Raw genomic sequence first — 26,167 nt, 5'->3', positions numbered from 1 at the left:
TCCTTTTTCTCCTCAAACTTTCACCCACTAACTTTAGTATCTCTTGTCTTGATGTCCGTTGTGAGGATATAAGGAAGCTCCACTATGTACATAAATGTGCTAATAAATGCTTTGAATTGGTCACCCTGGCATTTAGTGTTTCTTTCTTTGTAATCCCAACAGCCCCAACTTGGGATGGTTTGGGCAGTCCCTTTTGGGAACTCCCCTGCCACTGCTTTTGGGGTGACTCTAGCTGAGTGTTCAGCTGAACAAAGTAAGGCTGTTTCTGATGTTTGACTACTATAAATAAACCGTCTAGAAACATCCTTTACAAGTCTTTTTGTGGGCATACTTTCTTGCTTTTCTTGAGTATATATCTAGGGGAGGACGTGGTTTACCTAGTTTATACTTCTACTGCAACGTATATAAGGTCCAGTTGCTCCTCAAACTTGCCAATACTTTGTGTTGTCAGACATTTTAACTTTAGCCATTGTGGTGCATGTGCAGTGATACCTCATTGTGACTTTTAGTTACAATTTCCTGATATTGATGGGAGCATCTTTTCATATGATATTATCGATTTTGATATACTCAGGTCATTCAACTCTTTTCCCCATTTTTAGTTTGATTTGTCATTTTCCTATTGATTTCTAGGAATTTATTAATATATTTTAAACAAAAGTCTTCTATGTGTGTATACAGACATAAAAAGGAGGGTGGGAGGAAAGAGAGAGGAGAGAGGGAGAGAGAAGAAAGAATATCCTGTGGCTTCTTATTCACTTTCTTAATCATGTCTTATTATAAATAGATGTTCTTAATTTTAATGAAGACCCATCTACTCAGGTATGTCCACAGTAAATGGGCTGGGTGATGAAACTTTCATCAGGGCTTAAGAAATTTGGCTTAGGATCACAGCTAGCTTCTATGTGTTTAGCAACGTGTTTTGATCTTTCAGTGTTTCAGGCCATAAACTATACAAATTCACCAGTGCCTGGGAATGTTCAAGGCCCTGCCTGGGGTTCAAAGCTACAAGGGAAAACATGCAGCTGAACAGGTCACAGTGAGGTCAAGGCATTCCGTGAAACACAGAGAGTGGGAGAAACTTGGGGAACCTACAAACCTATCATCATGGGAATGAATAAACAAATTGTGGTGTGGTGGTATAAATGAAGATCATATCACAATTGAAAAAAAGTCCTGTTGATTTCCAAAACAACATGGGTGAATTCCAAGAGTACCAGTTGGGATGAAAAAAGGGAGATACAAGAGATTCCATTTACATGAAGTTCAAGAACAGGCAAATCTTATTTTGAGCGATGGGAGTCAGAACAGCACTTACTCCTTATGGGAGAACAGTGGGTTCTAACTGGGGCAGGACACAGAAAAATCCTCTAAGGCAGCGCATAGAAATCTTCCGTGTTGGGCCGGGCGTGGTGGCTCACACCTGTAATCCAAGCACTTTGGAGGCCAAGGCGGGTGGATCATCTGAGGTCGGGAGTTCAAGACCAGCCTGACCAACATGGTGAAACCCTGTCTTAAAAAAAAAAAAAGAAAGAAAGAAAAAAAAAAAAAAAAAAAAAAAAAAGAAATCTCTGTGTCTTGATCTGGTTGGTAAGTACACTGATCCTTTCAAATGCAAAAAATTCATTGAGTTATATATATATAAGATGTGGGCACCTTATTGTATATGATATACATCACTTCAATAAAAAGTGATGACACAGAGCTTTATTTGATGATAATTAGTAAAAATATTACATTGCAAACTGTTCTGTTATGATGGGTAAAATAACACATGAATATATGCATATGCCTTGAGTGATGTAGAGACACACACACAGACACACACACATGGGTAAAATAACACATATGAATATATGCATATGCCTTGAGTGGAGATACACACCACACACACCCATATATACATATACCTTGAATGATGGAGATACACACACACACACACGCATATGCATATGCCTTGAGTGATGGAGATACACACAGACACACACACATACACACACACCCCTCTGCTGCTCAGGCCTGAAATTCTGAAACTCCAGGCATGACACGCCCTGCGCCTCCCACTCTCACTGCCGGTTCCATTCCGGCCAGCCCCTGTGGAAGCCTCCGCTGATTTCTTTTCTTTGGGCACAGTCTACTCACCACGTAGGGCCTTAGCCGCTCGGACACCGGAAAAGGACCTAGAACTCGAAGGTGACCCAAGTGCGGTGACTTCTGGGAAATGCAGTCCACCGGGAATAACCGTGTCCACGGCGCCGGCGGTTCTATAGCCTATACTCAGAGTGCGCATGCGCAAGAGCTGCGTCATACTTTGACTTACTCCGTTAAGGGCTGTGATTTCACGCCGTCCTGCGTGCTTAGAGGAGGCTAGTGGAATTTTGAGTCTCGACTGGAGAAGGCAGAGCACGAGTATTCGTACCTCAAAGCCTCAAACCTGCGTGTGAGAGAAGGTAGCGAGTTCCAGAGTCTGATCGGCGGTTGGTACTCTAGGTGCGAGCTCTGTGGGGCAGGGGCTTTTGTTTTTCGGGCTCCTAGGAAGCGCCAGCGCCAGGGACACAGCAGGCGTTGTATGCATTGGTTTTAGAGAAGGAATGCCTGTGCGTTGTGTGTTTTCACTCTGTGATATTGTGGGATTCATTGTGTGCGACCACGGATGGGGTTGTAGTCCTGATTATGGTTTTTCTCTACGTGTGTTACTTTGGACGTGAAGTGGTTGTGTTTCAGATTTTGAGATTATGCAAATTTTTTTTTTTTTTTTTTTGAGACGGAGTTTCGCTCTTGTTACCCAGGCTGGAGTGCAATGGCACGATCTTGGCTCACTGCAACCTCCGCCTCCTGGGTTCAGGCAATTCTTCTGCCTCAGCCTCCTGAGTAGCTGGGATTACAGGCACGCACCACCATGCCCAGCTAATTTTTGTATTTTAGTAGAGACGGGGTTTCACTATGTTGACCAGGATGGCCTTGATCTCTTGACCTCGTGATCCACCCGCCTTAGCCTCCCAAAGTGCTGGGATTACAGGCTTGAACCATCGTGCCCGGCCGATTATGCAAAATTTTTAAGCCCTCTGCCTTCACTCCAACTCCCACTCTGGAATTCCCCATGCTCAGTTAGCATTCTCTCACTTAAAATACGAATCTGGCTGATTTGTCCAAGGTATATGCTACTAGGACCCACTTATTCATTAGGCAGAATGAGCAAGGTGCTAAGGGCCCACAGAAATGTTTCTTTTCAAAATAAGAAGAAAAAATGATTTTTTTTTTTTTTTTTTAGATGAGTCTTGGTCTGTCTCCAGTCTGGAGCACAGTGGCACAGTCTTGGCTCACTGCAACCTCCGCCTCCCAGGTTCAAGAGATTCTTCTGCCTCAGCCTTCTGAGTAGCTGGGACTACAGGCACGTGCCAAACGCCCTGCTAATTTTTGTATTTTTAGTAGAAACGGAGTTTCACCATGTAGGCCAGGATGGTCTCGATCTTTTGACCTTGTGATCTGCCTGCCTGGGCCTCCCAAAGTGCTGGGATTACGGGCGTGAGCCACCGTGCCCGGCGAAAAATGGATTTTAAGGTCAAAAAAACTTAATATCTTAGTCTACTAGCAAGTATTTAAACTGATACAATCATTTTGGAAAACTATTTGGCAAGATCTATTGAATTTGAATATATGCATTTTTATAACCTAGCAGTTCCATTCTTACCTTTAACCCAAAAGTGTGTATACATATTCATCAAAATACATGAACAGGGATGTCTCTGGCATTGTCATTTTGATTGGAATTGCATTCAATATATGGGTACTTTTCAGGAAAACTGGTAAACATTGAGAAAAGGATGGGCATGGTGGCTCATGTCTGTAATCCCAGCACTTTGGGAGGCTGGAACAGGTGGATCACTTGAGGCCAGGAGTTCAAGACCAGCCTGGCCAACATGGCAAAAACCCATCTCTACTAAAAATACAAAAAATTAGTTGGGTATGGAGGTGCACACCTGTAGTCCCAGCTTACTCAGGAGGCTTAGGCAGGAGGTTTGCTTGAACCCAGGAGGTGGGAGATGGAGGTTGCAGTGAGCCAAGATCATGCCACTGCATTCCACCTTGAGCGATAGTGTGACATTCTGTCTCAAAAAAAAAAAAAAAAAAAAAAATTGAGAAGGGACTTCCAGAAAGATGTAATAGATGTACTTTTTTTTATTTACCCAGCTAAGTGCAATCAAAACCCTGGGTGTTAGTTATAAAAAAAAAAAAAAAAGAGAGAGAGAGAGAGAGAAAGAAGACTGCGTGATAGAGAAAAGGTAGACTGGTGCTGAGTTGCCTTGGTTTTCTTTATGCCTCCTTTGTGCCAGACTTAAAGCCAAAGAAGCCAGCAGTCCCAGTACACCAATGGGCACAGACAAAAAAGTTCCAGCAAAAGCCTGCTCTCTTTAGCCAAAAGACAAGGAGGAGGGCAGCCTAGCAAGACAAAAAATTTTAGACAATTACTGCTGTGCTCTAGTCAGATACCACAAGAAAACTTCAGGACTATCCCCCAGCATTTCAGCAAAGACCCATGCTTCCACTCTTGCCAGGATAGTCAGGACTTTCCTCACCACCCAGTGGTAATGAGGCCACTCCCCACCCCTTAATCCAGTGCAAATAGTAGAGGCTGCTTGGAGTGCAGTAATAAGGCACTCTGTTCCTCCCAAATTAGAAAGGTATCAGTGGAGGTCTAGTGGGAAACCAGAACTCCCACCCCTGCCACTAGTAATGAGGAGTCCCTGTGGGTATCAATGGAGGCTGAGTGATTTCTGTCACCACCTAATAATAATGAGGCAGCACCCACTTCCCCTACCACAGTGATGTCAGGGGAGACCAGGTAATATAAACTGAATTGTGCACTCCACTCCCCAAGTTCATATGTTGAAGTCCTCTTAGTACCTCAACATGTGGATTGTATTTGGAGATAAGGTCTTTAAGGAGGTAATTAGGGTTAAATGAGGTCTTTGGTGTGGGCCCTAATCCAGTATGACTGGTGTCCTTAGAAAAGAGGAGATCAGGACACAGATACCCAAAGGGTGTGTGAAGGTAGCATGTGAGGATACCAGAAGAGCATGGCCATCTACAAGCCTAAGAGAGACTTCAGAAGAAACATACTGCTGACACCTGGATATCAGACTTCTACCCTTCAAAACTGTAAGGAAATTAATTTGTGTTGTTTAAGCTGCGCAATCAGGGCACTTTGGTAGGTAATGATCCCGAGCCTCAGCTCATAAAACCAAAGATGTTCGGTTCTAACATAAAATCACTTATCACATCAAAAACCAGGAAGATCTCAAACTGAATGAAAAAGACTCAATAGATGCCCACACTAAGATGATAGAAATATTAGAACTATTTGACAAGAATTTTAAAGCATCCATCTTACAAATGCTTCAGATAATAATTACGAACATGCTTGAAACAAATAAAAATACAGAATGTGTCAGCAAAGAAATCAGATATAAAGAAACACCAAATGGAATTTTGAGACCTGAGAAATTCAGTAACCAGTTAAAAACGCATTGGATGTACTCAGCAGCAGAATGGAGGGAACAGAGGAAAGAATCAGGAAACTGGAAGACAGAACAGTAGAAATGACCCAGAATGAACAATGGACTGGATAAAAGATCAAAAACACAAAAATGTGTAAATCTATACAGAAATTGACATAACAATTATAGTCAAACATAGTAACACTCTGCTGACAATAATTGACAGAATAGCTGAAAAATCAATAAGGACAGAGAAGACTTGAACAATATTATCAATCGATTAGATTTTATTGACATAACATTCTGCCAAACAACAGCAAAATACCTAATTTTTCCAAGTACATACAGATCGTATGTCAAGATAGGCCATAACCTGGACCGTGCAACAAATCTCAAAAGCTTTATAAGGATTCAAGTTATACAGAATATGTTCTCTATTCCACATTAGAATTAGATTAGGAATCAATAACAAAAAGACAGCAGGAACTAAATAACTTTTTTATTTTTTATTTTTATTTTTTGGATGGAGTCTCGTTTTGTAGCCCAGGCTGGAGTGCAATGGCGTGCTCTCGGCTCACAGCAACCTCCACCTCCCGGGTTCAAGCAATTCTGCCTTAGCCTCTTGGGTAGCTGGGATTACAGGTGTGCGCCGCCACGCCTGGCTAATTTTGTATTTTTTAAGTAGAGACAGGGTTTCACCATGTTGGTCAGGCTGGTCTTGATCCCCTGACCTCATGATCTGCTTGCCTCAGCGTCCGAAAGTACTGGGATTACAGGCATGAGCCACCGCGCCCAGCGAATAACATTTTTTTTTTTTTGAGACAGTCTCACTCTGTCACTCAGGCTAGACAGCAGTGGCACAATCTCAGCTCACTGCAACCTCTGCTTCCCAAGTTCAAGCAATTCTGCCTCAGCCTCCCAAGTAGCTGAGACTACAGGTGTAAGCCACCATACCTGGCTAATTTTTGTGTTTTTTAGTAGAGATGGGGTTTTGCCATGTTCACCAGGCTAGTCTCCAACTCCTGATCTCAAGCAATCTGTCCACCTGGGCCTCCCAGAGTGCTGGGATTACAGGTGTGAGCCACCACACTCACCTAGCATTTCACAGTCTTCAGGTTAAATACAATTTAAAAAAATTAAAAACATGTCAAAATGTATAGGATGTAGATAAAATAAGACTTCAAGGAAAATGTATAGCATTAAATGCCTATATCAAAAGAGAAGTGTCTCAGTGACTGATATGATTTGGGTTTCAGATGCTCTTTTTCTTGTTTCTTAAGATAAACACTGTATTAGTCCATCAGTGACTGATATTGTTTGGATCTGTGTCCCCACCAAATCTCATGTCGAATTGCAATCCCCAGTGTTGGAGGTAGGGGCTGGTGGGAGGTAAATAGATCATGGGTGTGGAGTTCTCATGAATGGTTCAGCACTGGTATTGTATAGTGAGTGAATTCTCAGGAGATCTGGTTGTTTACAAGGGCATGGCACCTCCTCCCTTGCTTTCTTCCTCCTGCTCCAGCCATGTGACTTCTGCCATAAGTAAAAGCTCCTTGAACCTCCCCACAAGCAGAAGCCACTATGCTTCCTGTATAGCCTGCAGCACTGTAAGCCAACCAAACCTCTTTTCTTTATAAATTACTCAATCTCAGGGATTTCTTCATAGCAGTGTGAGAAAAGACTAATACAGTGACCTAAGCTTTTACCTTAAGAAACAAACAAAAAAAGAACATCTGAAACCCAAAGTAGGCAAAAGAAAAATAAAAAAGATACAGAAATCTATGAAATATGCACACCTGTTCATGATTTAAAAAATACATTCAACAAATTAGAAATGGAAGGGAACTTCTTCAACACAATAAAGGGCATCTGTAAAAAACCCACAGCTAATATCATACTTAATGGTGAAAGACCTACTTTCTAAGATCAGAGACAAAACAAAGATGTGCACTCTCACCACTTTTATTTTTGTTTTTTGAGATGGGAGTCTCGCTCTGTTGCCTAGGCTGGAGTACAGTGGCATGATCTTGGCTCACTGCACACTGCAACCTCTACCTTCAAGGTATTCCCCTGCCTCAGCCTCCTGAGTAGCTGGAATTACAGGCGGCCCCTATGACCACGCCCAGCTAATTTTTGTATTTTTAGTAGAGATGGAGTTTCACCATGTTGGCCAGGCTGGTCTTGAACTCCTGACCTGAGGTGATCTGCTCACCTCAGCTTCCTAAAGTGCTGGGACTACAGGCGTGAGGCACCATGCCTGGCCAACTCTGACCACTTCTATTTGATACATGCTGGAGGTTCTAGCCAGGGCAACTAGGCAAATAAATAAGAAGTATCCATATGGAAATGAAGAAGAAAAATGAAGGAGTAAAACTATATTTGCAGATATGATTTTATATAACATAAATTCCTAAAGAAATCACAAAAAACAAATAAGACTAGTAAATGAGTTCAGCAAAGTTACAGGAAGATCAATATGCAAAACAATTCTGTTCTTGCACACTATCAAAGAATAATCAAAAAATGAAAGAAGAAAAACAATTCCATTTACAATAGAATTTAAAGGAAGAAAATACTTAGGAATAAAGTTAACAAATGAAAAAAGTTTGTACACTGAAAACTATAAAACATCATTGAAAAAAATTAAAGAAGACCTAAATAAAAGGAAAGATCTGTGGTTCATCGATCAGAAAATTTAATATTGTTGCCGGGCGCGGTGGCTCACGCCTGTAATCCCAGCACTTTGGGAGGCCGAGGCGGGTGGATCACAAGGTCAAGAGATTGAGACCATCCTGGTCAACATGGTGAAACCCCGTCTCTACTAAAAATACAAAAAAATAGCTGGGTGTGGTGGCGCGTGCCTGTAATCCCAGCTACTCGGGAGGCTGAGGCAGGAGAATTGCCTGAACCCAGAAGGCGGAGGTTGCGGTGAGCCGAGATCACGCCATTGCACTCCAGCCTGGGTAACAAGAGCGAAACTCCGTCTCAAAAAAAAAAAAAAAAAAAAAGAAAATTTAATATTGTTAAGATGGCAATACCTCCCAAACTGATCTATGGATTCAATGCAATCCTTATCAGTATCCTAGCTGGCTCCCCTGCCCCAGGAAATTGACCAGCTGATCTTAAATTCATACGGAAATGCAAGGTACCCAAAATAACCAAAACAACTTTAGAAAAGAACAGTTGAAGGACTCACATTTCCCAATTTCAAAAGTTACTAGAAAACTACAGTATGGTACTGGCATAAAGGTAGACATATAAATCAGGGGAATAGAATTCAAAGTCCACAAATAAGTCTGGATATTTATTGCCAATTCATTTTCAACAAGGGTGCTAAGACCATTTAGTAGGGGAAAGAATAGTCTTCTTAACAAATGACGGTGTTACATATAGGTTTTCAGTGCTGCAAAAGTAGCACTCAAATAGAAATTTAATTTTCTCAGCAAGGCAACTTTACTTTCTGCAGAAAGGGTGCTCCCATTAGCCATCTTGCCACAAGAGGACACTGAACAAAGAAGGCAGGGTCATTTATATCTCTTTGGTGAGATCATAGGAGACAAAAGTCAACATAAAACAATCTATTGTATTTCCATATATTAAAAAAGAACAATTGGAAATTGAAATTTGAAAAATAGTATTTTAGAACCCCAAAAAAGGAATACTTAGGTATAAATCTAATAAAATAGTGCAAGATCTATATGTTAAAACTACAAATTACTGATGAAGGAAATACGGGAGTCTTAAATAGGTAGATATTGTGTGTATGATTTAGAACATTCTCAGTATTGCTAAAATGTCAGTTGTCCCCAGACTCATCTATATGTTCATTGCACTCTCAATAAAAATCCAAGCAAATTTTTTCAGATGGCAAAGCTGATTCTAGAAATTATGGCAAGGCAAACAAGTTTGATAGCCAAAATAAAATAATGGAGTTGGAAGACTCACCCTATCTGGTTTTAAGACATTATATACAGATACAAAAGTCAAGATGTGCAATATTTGGCAAAATGATAGACACATACATCAATGAAACTGCACTGAGGCCAGAAAAAGACCCATACACATACGGTTAATAGATTCACAAAGGTGCCATGTCAATATTGAAAGAATAGTTAATTGGATTCTCATATGCAAATAATGGACCTTCCTTATATAAAGATTAATTCACATCTTATATAAAGACTAACTCACATGTATCACAGACCTAAATCTAAAACCTGAAAACATAAAAGTTGTGATAAAAAGTGGGAGAAAAATCTTTGTGACCTTGGATTAGGCAGAGTTCTTATAATTGAAACCAAAAGCACAATTCATCAAAGACAAAAATGGAACTTAATTAAAAAAAAAATTTCCAGTGTGAAAATACCATTAATCAAATAAAAAGACAAGCCAAATAATGCTATATAATATTTGCAAAACACATAACTGACAAAGATATGTATCCAGAAGATATGAATAATCTCAAAAATCACTAACAACAAACAATCTAGGTTTTCAAAAAAAATGAGCAAGATTTGGCCGGGCGCGGTGGCTCAAGCTTGTAATCCCAGCACTTTGGGAGGCCGAGGCGGGTGGATCACGAGGTCGAGAGATCGAGACCATCCTGGTCAACATGGTGAAACCCCGTCTCTACTAAAAATACAAAAAATTAGCTGGGCATGGTGGCATGTGCCTGTAATCCCAGCTACTCAGGAGGCTGAGGCAGGAGAATTGCCTGAACCCGGGAGGCGGAGGTTGCGGTGAGCCGAGATCGCGCCATTGCACTCCAGCCTGGGTAACGAGAGCGAAACTCCGTCTCAAAAAAAAAAAAAATGAGCAAGATTTTAACATAGTTCACACACAAAAAAATAGACATATGGATAGCAAACAAACAGTAAAGATGCTCAGTGGCCATTAGGGAAATGTAAATTAAAACCAAAATGAAATCCCCCTATAAACCTTTGAAATCCTAATAACAAAATAAAAACCAAACCAAACCGTGACACACCAATTGTTGAAGTTAAGGAACTGGACTTTCACACACTGGTGGTGGGAATGTAAAATAGTAGTTATTTTCAAAAAGTTTGTCAGTTTTTCATAAATACTGTTACAATAATATCCAGCAATTCCACTCCTATTTACTAAGACAAAAGAAAATATGGATACACAAAACTATAGGCAAATGTTGACAGCTTTCTTCATAATTACTAAAACCTGAAAACCCAAATATCCCACCAGTGATAAATGGATAAACTGTGGAACATTCATATAATAGACTACTACTCAACAATAGAAAGAAATGACTTCTGTGCCGATATATGCAACAAGACAGATGAGTCTCAGAAGCATTAAGTGAAAAGTACTAGACTCCAAAGGAAACATACTCTAGGATTCCATTTATATGACATTCTGGAAAAAATAAACTATACAGACAGAAAAAGAGTCAGTGGTTGACAAAGGCTGGTGATGGGGAGAGAGGATGACTCAAGTTTCAGGGCAGGGGGTGCTAGAACTGTTAACTGTCTTGACTGTGATGGTGGTATTCACATGACAGCACTTGCCATATGCGTAATGATACACTAGAGTCAGTTTCACTTTATATAAATTATTCCTTAATTTAAAAAAAAAGTTAGCTTGTATGATTTTCATAGATGCCTTTTATCTCATTGAATAATTTTCTCATCATGAATGGATGCTGAATTTTGTCAAATGTTTTCTCTGAATCTACTGAGATGATTGTACATGTGATCATAAGAATTCAGATATGAGTACATACTAAATCCATATGAAGCTCAGGAACAGACCTAATTAAGTTATAATTTAGAAATCATAATACTTGGCACTGGAGGTGGGACTGACTGGAAATGGGCACAAGAAAACTTTTTGGTTTAATAGAGATATTGTATACATTGATCTTGGTGATGATTACATTTATCAAAATTCAGGAAGACATAAACTTGAGATTTGTGCATGTAACTGCATGCAGATTACACCTCAATAAAGTACTGTTAACGTACAAAACTTTTAGTTGCTAGCCCCAGAAACTGATTTCTGTACCCATTAACAAGCTGCAGCCTTCAGTTTGATACTCATCCATGAGACCTGCAAAAATGGGAAAATCAGGCCATATGACTAACATATGTCCTCCAAGCCTTGCAGAATTCTGAGTACAATTTTAGAGAAATTTTTAGAGATAAATAATAAAAATGTCAAATATGCCTGATTTCAGATATGATAGTAATTTCAAATATTACTGAAAAATTAGTGTTTAGGCACTGACAAGGCAAAGTAGATATGGCAGTCAACAAAGGCTCTACCCTCTTGGAGCTTATATTCTACTGGAGCAGAGTTCAGCATTTCCATCTTAGTACACTTAGTTCACTCCGGATTAGACTCATCTTAGTTCACTCCGGATCAGACTCATCCTTCCTAATTCTTTTGTTTGCATGTATCAGCTAATGGTCAGTGTTCTGAATGCAGTTTGTATATCTCCACTCTTGTGAAGCTTCTCTGCTGTGTGGTCTTCCAGTCATTTGGCTGAACTATTGACTCTATAAAACAAACGTTTTGTCTATGATAGCTCTGATAATTAAAACATTTCAGCACCCATCTAAGATAGTAAAACGTATTTTATTCTTTCCTGTGTGAATCCTCTGATGAAGGAAAGTCCTTGTCACCTTCATCATCAGCATGGACTCGCTGATGAATTATAAGACTTGAGCTCCAACTGAAGCCCTTCCCACACTCCTCACATTTGTATGGTTTTTCTCCAGTGTGAACTCTTTGATGGGCTTGAAGGTATGAGCTCCAGCTGAAGACTTTCCCACATTCCTCACATTTGTATGGTCTTTCTCCAGTGTGGACCCTCTGGTGGGCTTGAAGGTAGGATCTCTGCCTGAAGCGCTTACCACACACATCACATCGGTATGGTTTTTCTCCTGTGTGGACTCCACGATGTGCCAGAAAATTTGAGGCGCGACAGAAGCCCTTACCACACTCCTCACATTGATAGGGTTTCTCTCCAGTGTGGCACCTCTGATGGGCTTGAAGCTGTGAACCAACACTGAAGCCCTTCCCACACTCTGCACACTGATACGGTTTCTCTCCAGTGTGGACTCTCTGATGCACCTGAAGGCTGGAGAACTGACTGAAGGCCTTACCACACTTCTCACATTTATAGGGTTTCTCTCCTGTGTGGATTCTACAGTGTACATTAAGATCTGAGCTCCGACTGAAGCCCTTCCCACATGTACCACATTTGTAGGGTTTCTCTCCAGTGTGGCCTCTTTGATGGGCCAGAAGATTTGAGGCCTGGCTGAAGCCCTTGCCACACTCTTCACATTTATAGGGTTTTTCCCCTGTATGGACTCTAAAATGAATGTTAAAATCTGAGCTACGACTGAATCCCTTACCACATGCATCACACTGATACGGTTTCTCTCCAGTATGGCCTCTTTGATGGTCCAGAAGATTTGAGACCCGGCAGAAGCCTTTCCCACACTCCTCACATTTGTATGGTTTCTCTCCAGTGTGGCTTATCTGATGGGCCTGAAGGTGTGAACCCACACTGAAACCTTTCCCACACTCCTTACATTTATAGGGTTTCTCTCCTGTGTGGATTCTACAATGAATGTTAAGGTGTGAGCTGTAACTAAAGCTCTTGCCACACGCATTGCATTTGTATGGCTTCTCGCCAGTGTGGATTCGCCGGTGAGCCTGCAGTCGTGAACGCCAACTGAAGCTCTTCCCACACTCTTCACATTTATATGGTTTCTTTCCAGTGTGAACTTTCAGATGAACTTGAAGATATGATCTCTGACTGAAGCTCACCCCACAGTCCTCACATTTATAGGGTTTCTCTCCTGTATGTACTATAAGAGGAGCTTGACAATGTGAGCTTTTCCCAACATTCCTCCCACATTCTTCATATTTGTATGGATTCTCTCCAGTGGCAACTCTCTGATGATGGTGAAAATGTAACCTCTGACTGAAACTCATGTAAGTCACATCATCTATGTATGATTTTGCTCCACCGTGGACTCTCTGATGGGCTTGAAGACTTGAAAACCGACGGAAGGCATTATCACATTTTTCACATTTGTAGGGCTTCTCTCCTGCATAAGCCCTTTGGTTAATTTGAAGATGGGGGCTCCAGTTGAAACTTTTCACACAATGTTCCCCTTTGTAGGGTTTTTCACCAGTGTGGACTCTGTGGTGAACTTGAAGATGGGAACTCTGATTACTGAACCCTTCTTCTTTATAGCGCAAATCATCTCGTTTTTCCAACTGACAGCCTTTTCTTTGAATATTTACCACAGAATCTTGACACTTGGTTAATTCTCTTGTAATCTGTTGCCAGATCTGGGAGCAGAAAAGCTCTTCATGAGGCAAGTACCTTAATCCTACCTCTTGAAGAGTCTCCATCTCTTTTAAATGCTTGCCTCCTAAAAGGATAAAAAAAATTTGGAGATGGAGCATGTAAATAATGTTTTGTTCCAAGATATCAAGTTTATAAACTTGGGCCCACAGCCTACGGCTTCAACCAGGAGAAGGTTCTGTGTTTCTTTATCATCAAGTGCATGTACCAAGAAACCAAGAAGGAGTCACCAGGTTCTCATTCACTACATATTAATAAGACCCGCTTAGAATCACAGTAAATTTCTATGTGAGCTACCAGGTAGAAATATGGTGGTTGCAGAACAGGAAACATATTTCCTAAGAAATCTTTACCAAGAAATTGAACCTTACTAAAAGCCTCATTTTTTTTTTTTTTTTGATGGAATCTTGCTCTGTCTCCCAGGCTAGAGTGCAGTGACATGATCTCAGCTCACTGCAATCTCTGCCCAGGTTCAGTTGATTCTCTTGCCTCAGCCTCCTGAGTAGCTGAGATTACAGGTGCCCGCCACCGCACCTGGCTAATTTTTGTATTTTTAGTAGAGACAGGGTTTCACTATCTTGGCCAGGCTAGTCTCGAAATTCTGACCTTGTGATCCACCCACCTCGGCCTCCCAAAGTGCTACAGGCGTGAGCCACCACACCTGGCCAAAAGCCTCATTTTTTGCCATAGCAGATGTCTAATGAATAGCTTCGACAAAACTTGCCTACTGCATAGACATCTGAACAAAGTGGCCCTGTTCAAAATGTCTAGTAAAATTCCTCCATATAAATTATCAAAACCTTTGCCTGGGATTATTTCATTGGACGTTTATTCTAAGGTTAGGAGATTTTGAGGCACTGTGCTAGTTAGACACACATTTGGCAGAAAGTATCTTATCACCTAAGTTGGGGTCCCAACTTCTTGGCCATGGACCAGGACTAGTACCAGTCCATGGTCTCTTAGGAACGGGGCTATACAGCAGAAGGTGAGCAGTAGGCAAGTGAGCATTACCACCTGAGCTCTGCCTCCTACCAGATCAGTGGTGGCATTAGATTCTTAAAGGAGCACAAATCCTATTGTGAATTGCACATGCAAGGGATCTGGATTGCATGCTCCTATGAGAATCTAACTGAGGCCTGAAGATCTGAGGTAGAACAGTTTCATTTCAAAACCATCCCCCTGACCCTAGTCTATGGAAAAACTGTCTTTGAACAAATCAGTCCCTGGTGCCAAAAAGATTGGGAATTGCTGACCTATATACCTAAAGTTTAAGTGTAAACAGATAGTGGTCCTTTACCGCTTGCTAGGAAATATCCTCCATGAGAACACCTGGGAGAAAAGGTTATCGTAATAACATTCATTACTCTAAAACCTGATAGCAATTAAAGTTTCCGTAACCACCAGGGGGGTAAAAGTGAAAAATTAGAAGCTACTCTTTTACAACAGAGTAAGAATTTGCAAGGAAAAAATAAGTAAGGCAATAGTACAGATCTCAAAGTCAACACTGAACATAACTGAGTTATGTTCTCCTTGGAATGCTGTTCCCCCAGTTTGCTATATAGTTTGCTCCTCACTTATTTCTCAGCCCTCTCTTCAAATAAGACCTTATCAGCGAGGCCTCTTTTTTTTTTTTTTTTTTTTTTTTTTTTGAGACAGAGTCTCACTGTCACCCAGGCTGGAGTACAGAGGCATGAACATGGCTTGCTGCAGCCTCAACCTCCTGGCTCAAGTGATTCTCCTGCCTTAGTTCCCCCAAAAAGCTTGGACTACAGAAGCACACCACCATACCCAGCTAATTTTTGTATTTTTTGTAGAGATGGGGTTTTACCATCTTGCCTAGGCTGGTCTCAAGCTCCTGAGCTTAAGCTATCCACTTGCCTCAGCCTCCCAAAGTATTGGGATTACAGGTGTGAGACCCCACGCTCGGCCCAGTGAGGCCTCTTTACCTCTCAATATTAAATAGTAAATTATCCCCAACTACCTTACACCCCTGGCAGTTTCCCTTCACCTGTTTTGTTTTGACAAAGCACATATTACCCTCTGACCAACTATATATGCCCCTTATCATTTTTTATGTCTCTGTTGAATGGATGTTGCCATCCATGAAGACAAGAATTTTATATCATTCACCTCTTCATCACCCAAGAGCTCTGCATGGCACACAGTGTTCAACAAATGTGTTGAATAAACAAATTCCCATTTGTCTTCTCAGGGAGACTTTGAACCAAATTACAAAAGTGAAAGAACTTTTTCAAGTAAACTATGCATAATAGGAAAGGGACTAGAAGGAGCCATTCTTTTGGGAAGTTAAAGATTTCACCAGATGCAGGGCTAAGCTAAGTGAATGGTGCTAATGAGAAAATCATGCTGATCACAAAATGATGGTAAGAATTACTTGGGAGAAAAAAAAATCGTAAGGCAGAAAAGTGGCTAGGGGATCTAGGGATTGATTGCTTCTGAAATTTTTGTTCTCTCTGTTTGAAATTTTTCCTTTTTCAAGTAGGAGTCAATATTTAGGGCCTTGGAAACAATGTTGTCTCTGAAAGCAGACTATAAAAATGGACAGATGTAAATAAATTTTTCTATATGGATCATACCATTGTTTTTCAAACTGAAGGCTAGGACTATTAGTGAGTTTGAAATAAACTCAGTAGCTTGTGACAAGCATTAACAGAATAGAAAAATATTAGAGGTGTTTTGTAAGCAGTAAATATATTTCTCCACATAAATTCTTGTTTAAGGCCACATACACACATATATGTGGATGTTTGTATTGTTCATGATATAAAAAATATTTCTTTTTGTAACTCATACTCAAAAGTTTTAAAGGTTCTAGCCTAAATGATTAAGAAAGGTATTAATTTCTTAATCAAACAACTTATTCAAATAGAAAGTTATGTTGTAATAATAGAAACTTGGAAAACAGATAAATGTGTTTCCTTTAAGTTCAAGCCTACATAGTTTTGTCATGTCTGTATGTATTTTGCAAGTTTTCACTTTTATTTTTATTTCTTATTTTATTTTGAGATGGAGTTTCATTCTTGATGCCCAGGCTGGAGTGCAATGACACACTCTAGGCTCACTGCAACCTCCGCCTCCTGGGTTCAAGTGATTCTCCTGCTTCAGCCTCCCGAGTAGCTGGGATTACAGGCGCCCATCACCATGCCCAGCTAATTTTTGTATTTTTAGTAGAGATGGGTTCACCATGTTGGCCAGGCTGGTCTGGAACTCCTGGTCTCAGGTGATCCGTCAGCCTCAGCCTCCCAAAGTGCTGGAATTACAGGTATGAGCCACCATGCCTGGCCACAAGTTTTCATTTTTAAATGTGACTTTTTTGGGGGGTCTTCCTGAGAATGTGTCAATTTGAAGAGGGCAATTTCCCTATTCTGCCCAGGTTATAATATTTCTGAAAATGATGTTAGGCCCTTATTACAATGAAGAGAAAACTAAAATCTACCTTCTTTAACGGCTATCTTCTATAACATTTATTTGATTATGGCTAATTTTATAGAAAATAAAGGCATTGCTATACATACCATATTTGAAAAGGGATGACTAAAATGATAAGTAATATTCTTTTCTGTACTCCCTTTGGAAGAGGTAAATGGTTGCCACAAAGAAAATCTTTAAAGGGAAAGACTTAAAAGCTATTCTCTAAACATTATTTTTTCCTTCTGTAAAGTATTTTTCTTTTACAGGGGACCTGCCTTAAAAGTGGCTTTAAAAATCTTTATTCTTTTTTTTTTTTTTTTGAGACAGAGTTTTGCTCTTGTTACCCAGGCTGGAGTGCAATGGCACGATCTCGGCTCACCGCAACCTCCGCCTCCTGGGTTCAGGCAATTCTCCTGCCTCAGCCTCCTGAGTAGCTGGGATTACAGGCACGCGCCACCATGCCCAGCTAATTTTTTGTATTTTTAGTAGAGACGGGGTTTCACCATGTTGACCAGGACGGTCTCGATCTCTTGACCTTGTGATCCACCCGCCTCGGCCTCCCAAAGTGCTGGGATTACAGGCTTGAGCCACCGCGCCCAGCTTAAAAATCTGTATTCTAAAAAGTAGTTCTTCACCAAGTGAGCAAGCTTCACTATTAATGGCTACAGGAAAGCCACAAGGGGGAAATTATATTCAATTTGATTACAACTAAAGCTAAGCTTTCAATTAGATGTGGGTGCTATGGGCTCAACGTGTGTGCCCTTGTTGTTTGTATGCTGAAATCCCAATTCCTAAGGCATTAGGAAGGTAATTAGGTCATGAGGACAGATTTTTCACAAATAGGATTAGTGCCCTTATAAAAGAGGCCTGAGAGAGATTTCTTGCCCCTTCCAGGTAAGGACACAGCAAGAAGGCACTGTCTTTGATCAGGAAGCAGGCCCTCAGCAGACAATGAATCTGTTGTTGCTGTGAACTTGGACTTCCCAGCCTCCAGAACTGTCAGAAATAAATTTCTGTTGTTTACAAGTCTCCCAGTCCACAGTATTTTGTTTTAGCATCTTGAACAAAGTAAGTGGGTTAATGGATACAGATCTACATATATACAAAAGTACCTAACAAACCAGAATTAGATTAGCTATTCATCAGGGGGAAAAAAACTGTTCTAGGCTATGCCTTCGTCACATATTTTTGTTTACCAACCTTGGACTATCTCCAAGCCTAACAGAAAAAAGTCCAGCAGCCCCAACTCCTCCTCACCTAAGGAGTTATCTCTCTGGGTTGCTGTCTTCATCATCCACAGCTTTTCTTCTCTCTCTGACTGGGGTAGACCATCTGGTATGAACTGATTTCCTGTGAAAAGGCAAGGACATTAGTTTTATAATTAATACATTAGAGGCCCAAACTACTAAAAATTCTTGTCCTCATTTCATCATCTTTAGGACATCAAAATTAGTGTTTTCCACACTTCTAATTATGACCCATTGGAGGAAGCATGTTTCATGCAAAGACCCAGATATGCAGATGTAAGTATAAATTACTGCAAAAAATGTGTTTTCATCATGCCCTCTCCATTGTCTCTCACAGTCTTCTTGGCAACAAGACATAGTTTTTGCTGCAATGTGCAGTTATTGCTAAGTGCTTTGACATTTTCTACCCCATTTTATTTCATTAAAAAAAACTAATGGTACAATTCACCAAATGTATTATGACCCACTAATTGGAGATGACCACAATTTGAGAAAGGATAGAAGTGTATAGTTGTCATGTCGTCAATTTATAGTTCTTTAACAAAATATACACTTTTGCCAGGGCAAAAAGACTTTAAAAATTCTTTAACTATGCATTATGATGGATGATCAGAAAACTGAAAACCAGTTCAAGAACTTCAAAGCCCTGTATACCCAAGGACAGAGAGACACCAGAAGGAGCCAGTGTTCAGTCAGAGAATGCCTGTCCTCACCCACTGAGACTACATTCCTGAAATTCTCCAGCATCACATCTCGGTACAGCTTCCTCTGGGTAAGGTCCAGCAGCCGCAGCTCCTCGTCTGAGAAGACCACAGCCACGTCCTTGAATGTCACTGCCTCCTACAACATCAAACACACTCCACCTAAATCTTGCAACAGAGGTCCACTGGAAGAGGAATAGCACTGAGAAAAGTGAAAAAGATGTGTAGGGAAAGGTGCCAGATTCTTTAAAAAAATATTTAACTTTAATATAGTTAAACACTCCATATAAAGTGTATTATACTTTAGAGATTTTTCCTTTTCATAATAAATGCTGTAAAGAACAACTTTTTGCATAGACATTAGTCCACCTATTTTCTTAGGGTCAATTCCAAGAAGTGAAAAACTGCAATGTCAAAGAATATGCAACTTCCAAATTACCATGTACAATGACACATTTTTTTCAATTTTTCCCTGTCTTACCCTTCCCCCAAGAGAATGTAAGTATCATGATTCTCTATATTATAGACAACATTGAATATAGCCAATTTTTAAAAAATCTTTGGCAATCTGTTCAGTAAGAAACAACTTGTTTTTTGGTCCACACTTAATTAGTAAGATCATATTTTCATACATTTACTAGCTATCTTTATTTTTCTTTGGTACCTCGCCTGTTACTCCCCATTTAGAGTTTTATCTTATAGCTCTGTAAAATTTCTAGTGATGATTTTAAGTCTTTATTTTTTAGTATATACGTTGGTGTTCATCTACATTTTGCTGGTGTTCTTGTATAGCTTTGTGTTTAGAAATGTTTCTCAAACTCAGCACTATTGATATCTTGGGTGGGATAGTTCTCTGTTGTGCAAGGGTATCTAGGGCATTGTGGGGTGTTTTGCAGCATCCTTAGCTTGTACCTACTAGATGCTGGTAGCACCCCTGACCTATGATACCAGAAATATTTCCAGATGTTGCCTGGCCAGAGGTGGGGGGTTAAAATCACTCATGATAAAGAATCACTAGCATTTTGTTTTTGTTTTGAGATGGAGCCTTGCTCTGTTGCCCAGGCTGGAGTGCACTGGCCTGATCTCAGCTCACTGCAATCTCTGCCTCCTGGGTTCAAGTGATTCTGCTGCCTCCGCCTCCCAAGTAGCTAGGATTACAGGTGTGCACCACCACATCAAACTAATTTTTCTATTTTTAGTAGAGACGGATTTTCACCATGTTTGGCCAGGCTGGTCTCAAATTCCTGAACTCAAGTGATCCACCTGGCCACCTGGCTCGGCCTCTCAAAGTGCTGGGATTATAGGTGTCAGCCACCATGCCCAGTCAGCATATCATATTGTTTTAAATTTTCATAAGAAAACTGTTCATTCCTGGAGCCCTGCACATTCAAGTGCCCTAAATGAATGACAGTGATCATAGAGAAGGGGCCACTGGAGAGTGAATCAAATAGGGGCAGTATTATCTGAGGCATCTTCCATTAACCAGGACAAGCTTGGCACCCACAAAAAAAGGGCCAGGTCCTCTGAGTGAAGAATTATTTTCCTGTGCCTCTCTGTCTTCAATGAAGTAAAAATCGTGGAGTCTTTTTAAATCAGTTGGATCTTTGGTATCCTATGTGAAACTATGCAACTTTCCACAATTCTACAATCTTGTTTCTTTGTAATTAAAATGCACATGAGACCAAGTACTTCCTCATAAAGTTGGTTTGAGTAATACAGTAAGAAAAGTATCTGGTAAGTCCTCCTGTACTACCGGACGTTTACAATTAAGTACATTATTACTTCAATAAAATAAATTAACATAAGAGTAAAAAAATACAGATCAGTAAATAAACATACACAGGGTATAACTTAGGCCTGGATAAGAAAAATCTAGCTTTTGGCCGGGCGTGGTGGCTCAAGCCTGTAATCCCAGCACTTTGGGAGGCCGAGGCGGGTGGATCACGAGGTCAAGAGATCAAGGCCATCCTGGTCAACATGGTGAAACCCCGTCTCTACTAAAAATACAAAACATTAGCTGGGCATGGTGGCGCGTGCCTGTAATCCCAGCTACTCAGGAGGCTGAGGCAGGAGAATTGCCTGAACCCAGGGGGCGGAGGTTGCGGTGAGCCGAGATTGCGCCATTGCACTCCAGCCTGGGTAACAAGAGCGAAACTCCGTCTCAAAAAAAAGAAGAAAGAAAAATCTAGCTTTCTTATTTGAAAATATCCAATATTTTCTCTGAGCAGTTAAATCATGTTGCACAATGTCATATTTAAATAATTGACATATAAAATACCCAAAGTGCCACATATCAAAACTACTTTTTCCAACACAGTGTTTCTATAACATTAGAAGTAGATAATAGCAAAACTCTTTCAAATTGCTTTTTGGAAAAAATGGTTATTTGTGGGAAAACTGCAGTAATAGTTTTCAGTAAAAATTCTAAACTACCTAAATGTTGATGAATCAGGAGACAAGTTATCTCACATACACACCACAGAGTACATCAATCCAAGGGACTATAATGTAGCCATGAAAAATGTGGAGCAAATAATATTAATTAGAAAAGCTATAACTGAAAAATTTTATCTATACAATGCTTACAAATACATAGTTATGAATACATCTGAGGAAGAGAACATGGAAAAATCAAAACAATTGTTATGTAAGGGAAACAGTAGGAAAATGAGAGATTTTTATTCTGTTGCTGACTTTTCTATTCCATGCTTATTTATCAAATTATAAAGTCATAAATTAAAGCAGTAAAAACACAAAAGTAAAAAGCAGCAAGCATCTGGTACACGAGAGGCTCTCACATGTCTACTGTTCTCCTTCATCCTAACAAAGAGAACAAGGTGTGTGTTACCTTTGAGAAATGAAATGACAGTTATTATTGAGAAAGGGAGGTTCAACTCACCTCAGACTTTGTCATCTTGTCCTCCTCCTTCTGGAGAAGTGCCAAGTCTTACAAGGGAAGGAGAAAAAAATGGGGGAAGAAGAAAAAAGCCATGAGAGTTTAGCCAAGGATGTCACTAACCCTCACAGCTGTTTTTATTCTGTTTGTTTGTTTTTTGTTTTTAACATCAAATAGCAACAGTGTTCCTTCCCGGCTTGATGAACAGAAACTAGGCTGGATTCCAGATACTACTTGTCCCTTTGGCTGTAAGACTCTGGCAGCAAGCGACCTGCCTGACCACACACAGAGTACCTCCAACATAATTTCTCTTTGTGGCTCTCAGGGTATGACTGATTCTAGGGAGAAGAGAAACTGAGAAGAAAATACCCAGATTAAGAGTAACCTCTGGGGCCAAACGCCTAGATTTATGGCACTGCTATCTATTCACTATGAAATCCTGGACAAATTATTAATATCTCTGTGCCTCAGTTCTTTCATCCATAAAATGAAGAGAATTAACAATCTCATAGGATTGTTTACAAATTAAATGAGGAGAGAAAAAGTTCAAAGAATATTTTCAGAGAACCTTATTTTTTAGATGCAGAAAAGCACGTATCATTCAGTAACATAAAACCTGTCCTCATTAATGGTTTCAATCAAAATCTTTTTTTTTTTTTTGAGACAGGTTCTTGCTCTGCTGCCATGGCTGGAGTGCAGTGGCACAATCATGACTCATTAAAGCCTTGACCTCCTGGGCTCAAACGATCCTCCCACCTCAGCATCCAAGTAGCTGGGGCCACAGGTGTACACCACCATGCTCAGGTAATTTTTCGACTTTATTTATAGAGATAAAGTCTTACTGTGTTGCCCAGGCTGATCTTGAACTCCTTAACTCCAGCAATCCTCCTGCCTCAGCCTCCCAAATGAGAGGCTGCAGCGAGCCAAGATCACGCCATTGCATGCCAGCCTTGGTAAAAGAACAAGACTTTGTCTCAAAAAAAAAAAAAAAAACCAAAAAACCTGAACCTTAACAGTGATTTGATTTATCTTTAAGGGAGTTTGTTTTAGATCTTGATAATGTTATTCACAATTGTACATCAACTTTTGAAAACTCTGAAAAAGTTCACAGATTCTACGGCCCACCAAATGTAAGTAAGATAATGGACAAAGACTATGGATAATCTCTCTATTTTGTTCTCTGATTGCAAGCTGTGATACCCTAAATCCAGATGTCTGTTGGACAGCTACATGAATCAGACTTACTCATTGAGTAACTCTTCTTTGCAAACCTCTTGTTGGGTACTCTGAGAAGAATATAATAATGTCCATGAAACAGGTCCCTAAAGTCTAGTGGGAGAGATAAGAGACCAAAAGTTATATGCCAGTGGCAAGTGCAACTCCAAAAAAGCAACGAAAATCCATCATCTTCCTTTTCCTAATTGCAACTCGTTCCAGCTTTCTCACATAAGTGGCATTCTCTTAGCTGCCAAGAGTGAAAAACCTCAGAGTTTCTGTTAATATCTATTATGGCTGAATTGTGTGCCTCTCTCAAAATGTTAAAGTCCTAACACTCGGTATCTCAGAAAATAACTGTCTTTGGAATTAGAGGCTTTAAAGAGGTGATAAAGTTGACATACGATACGGCAAGGGAGCTCAAGCACACAGAGGAGAGCAGCCTTACAAGACACCAAAACTGGTGACACCTTGATCTTGGAATTCTAGCCTCCAGAACTGTAACAAACACATTTCTGTATAACCCAACCAATTTACAGCATTTTCTTACAGCGGCTCACGCAAATAAATATAATCTCCCCAGCCCTGGCCTTCACATATAAACAATTAATGAGGCCCAGCATGGTGGCTCACACCTGTAATCCGAACACTTTGGGAGGCTGAGGTGGGCATATCACTTGAGGTCAAATTTGAGATCAGCCTGCCCAACACGGAGAAACCCAAATTCTACTAAAAATACAAAAATTAGCCAGGCTTGGTGGCAGGCGCCTGTAATCCCAGCTACTCTGAGGCTGGAGAATCACTTCAACCCAGGAGGCAGAGGTTGCAGTGGGCCAAGATCACACCATTGCACTCCAGGCTGGGCAACAGAGCAAGACTCCATCTCAAAAAAAAAAAACCCACACAATTAATGATAGTTATTAGTTTTTAAGCCTTACTGACTCAATATCTGGGTTTCTTTTAAAACACTTAAGGGAAAAAACTTTGTGAGTGAAGCAATAAGATTAGCAAGGATGCAAGCAGGGTGACTGTTACATAAGAGTTCATCATATTTGGATATGTTTGGAAATTTCCACAGTAAAAAAAAAAAAGCGAATAAGACCCACTATGAATAGTGTGATAACAATTTCATAAAACATAGACGAAAACACATTAAAAACTGCTAAACAGAAATGCATTACAATGTTAATAATTATCTATATCCTGGTTTTAAGGAAATTTGTAATATTTTATATTTCTGTATTTTCTGCATCCTGTACAGAGAACGTGCATCTCTATTATCAGCATATGAGCTACTAATTAAAATTTAAGCTACTGCTTAAAATTAAATTAAGTAAGAATTCTTTCAAAATTTTATAAAGAGGTCCAAAAAACCTTGCTTTCAAAATCCTCTACAGTAAAATTCCAACCTCCCTCTCCAATGTGATCCCAAATGTCTCCTCTGCAGCCAATTTCCTATGATTATTTATGTGGATTGTTCTTCTACTTTATTTCATAATTCCAATTTGGAATTTCAAACTGTGGGACAAAGATAATCAGATGTAAGGAACCCAAGCCTAGGACAGAAATCCCACTGTTCTTACTAACACTGTGACATAGGAAAGTAACTTAGGATGTCTCCATTTCCTCATCTGTAAAATTGGTGTAACAACCCACATCACAATACCCACATCACCTTTGTGAAGGTGAACAGAACCCACATCACAGGGCCTTTGTGAAGGTTAAGTGTGTTAATTTTTATACAGCCCTTGGAGTATACTCAGCACCCAATGTTTAACTAGTGTGACTAATATTCATGTCACATTTTCCCAATTACTCAACAATAAAGGAACACTTCTATAGCAGAAACATTTGCCAGTGAATGAATACCTTCTCCCACTCAGAGCAGAAGAGAAGGGTGAATGCTAGGTCCTGTCACAGTGGGGCTCTGCTGCCAGGAGCCAGGGTACTTCCTCCTCTCCACAGCATTCTTTCAGAAGTCAGGGCAGGGGAAGAAAAGGAGGCTGGGAGATTGCACGATCTTGTCTGGGATCCCGGAAAATCCACACAAGATAACTCCAGATGCCACCTGTTGAGGGATGCACTCTTTCTTTAAAAACAGGTCAGAAATAGTCCAGGAACAACCTCCATTCCTGAAGGGATCAGAAACAAGAGCCAGCGGTACTCACAGGTGCCTGCTGAAAAATGAATACTTTTAAGGTTATTATGTTTCAATATTAACAGCCAACATGTTGCCACATTCCTGCACTATTCTATACACATTTTACTTGTTCTATATTACTAATTGTCAAAACAAATGTATAAGGTCAATATTCCTTTTTGCAGAAGAGGTAACTACGACCAGAAACTAAGCACCGCAAGATTAAGTTCCCACCCAACGTTATACCGCTAGGAAGCGATAGAGCTGTAGGAAGTAGGTGAGGCGAGGCGGGAGGGGGCGCAGATTGCTCAGGAGACCCTCAGACACCGCCCGATCCAGGTCGTCTCCAACCTGAGGACTCCCGAACCGCCCCAAACGCAGCGGCTCCGGAGAGAGGAAGGCAAACAGCTGCCCTGCCATTCAACTCCACCCTCCGCTGCTGACCGCAGCTTCTTTTCCCGCTGACCCGCGAGCCCCGCTGATCCTACGACCAAACCACAAAAGTTAAAAAAGGTCGCGGGGTCCCAAGGCTGGCTCACCTACACCAAAGGAATGAAGGCCACGCTCTCAACGTCCTGCAGCGGAAGTGCCTCGGACCGCAGTGGGCTCGAGAACTACACTTCCCAGCATCCCCGAGAGGAACGGAAGCCGCTGAACCGCCCCTCTAGGCGGAAGTACCTGC

The 26,167-nt window shown here is 40.6% G+C and overlaps 1 protein-coding gene across 6 annotated transcripts; it reads right to left on the bottom strand.

Moving 5' to 3' along the window:
* Positions 1-5,765: 5,765 nt before the first annotated feature.
* ZNF45 (zinc finger protein 45) lies at positions 5,766-26,111 on the bottom strand. Of its 6 annotated transcripts, XM_010332499.3 has the most exons (7): positions 26,025-26,111; positions 25,215-25,522; positions 23,376-23,459; positions 22,134-22,180; positions 19,247-19,373; positions 18,544-18,636; positions 5,766-13,921 (listed from the first exon to the last, which is right to left on the bottom strand). In XM_010332499.3, exons 3-7 carry the CDS (start codon positions 23,377-23,379, stop codon positions 12,108-12,110), a joined length of 2,085 nt encoding a protein of 694 aa, XP_010330801.1. In that variant the 5' UTR covers positions 23,380-23,459; positions 25,215-25,522; positions 26,025-26,111; the 3' UTR covers positions 5,766-12,107. The 6 variants fall into 6 exon arrangements, with proteins under 6 accessions (XP_010330801.1, XP_074242362.1, XP_074242360.1 ...); XM_074386261.1 differs by having other exon boundaries at positions 19,247-19,436; positions 23,376-25,522; XM_074386259.1 differs by having other exon boundaries at positions 23,376-25,522.
* Between the last annotated feature and the right edge of the window lie 56 nt (positions 26,112-26,167).

This window comes from Saimiri boliviensis, chromosome 14 (assembly GCF_048565385.1).
Source record: "Saimiri boliviensis isolate mSaiBol1 chromosome 14, mSaiBol1.pri, whole genome shotgun sequence".
Classification (NCBI taxonomy): domain Eukaryota; kingdom Metazoa; phylum Chordata; class Mammalia; order Primates; family Cebidae; genus Saimiri; species Saimiri boliviensis.
Note: the sequence above shows the minus strand (reverse complement) of the source record. Positions and strands in the feature narration are given on the sequence as shown.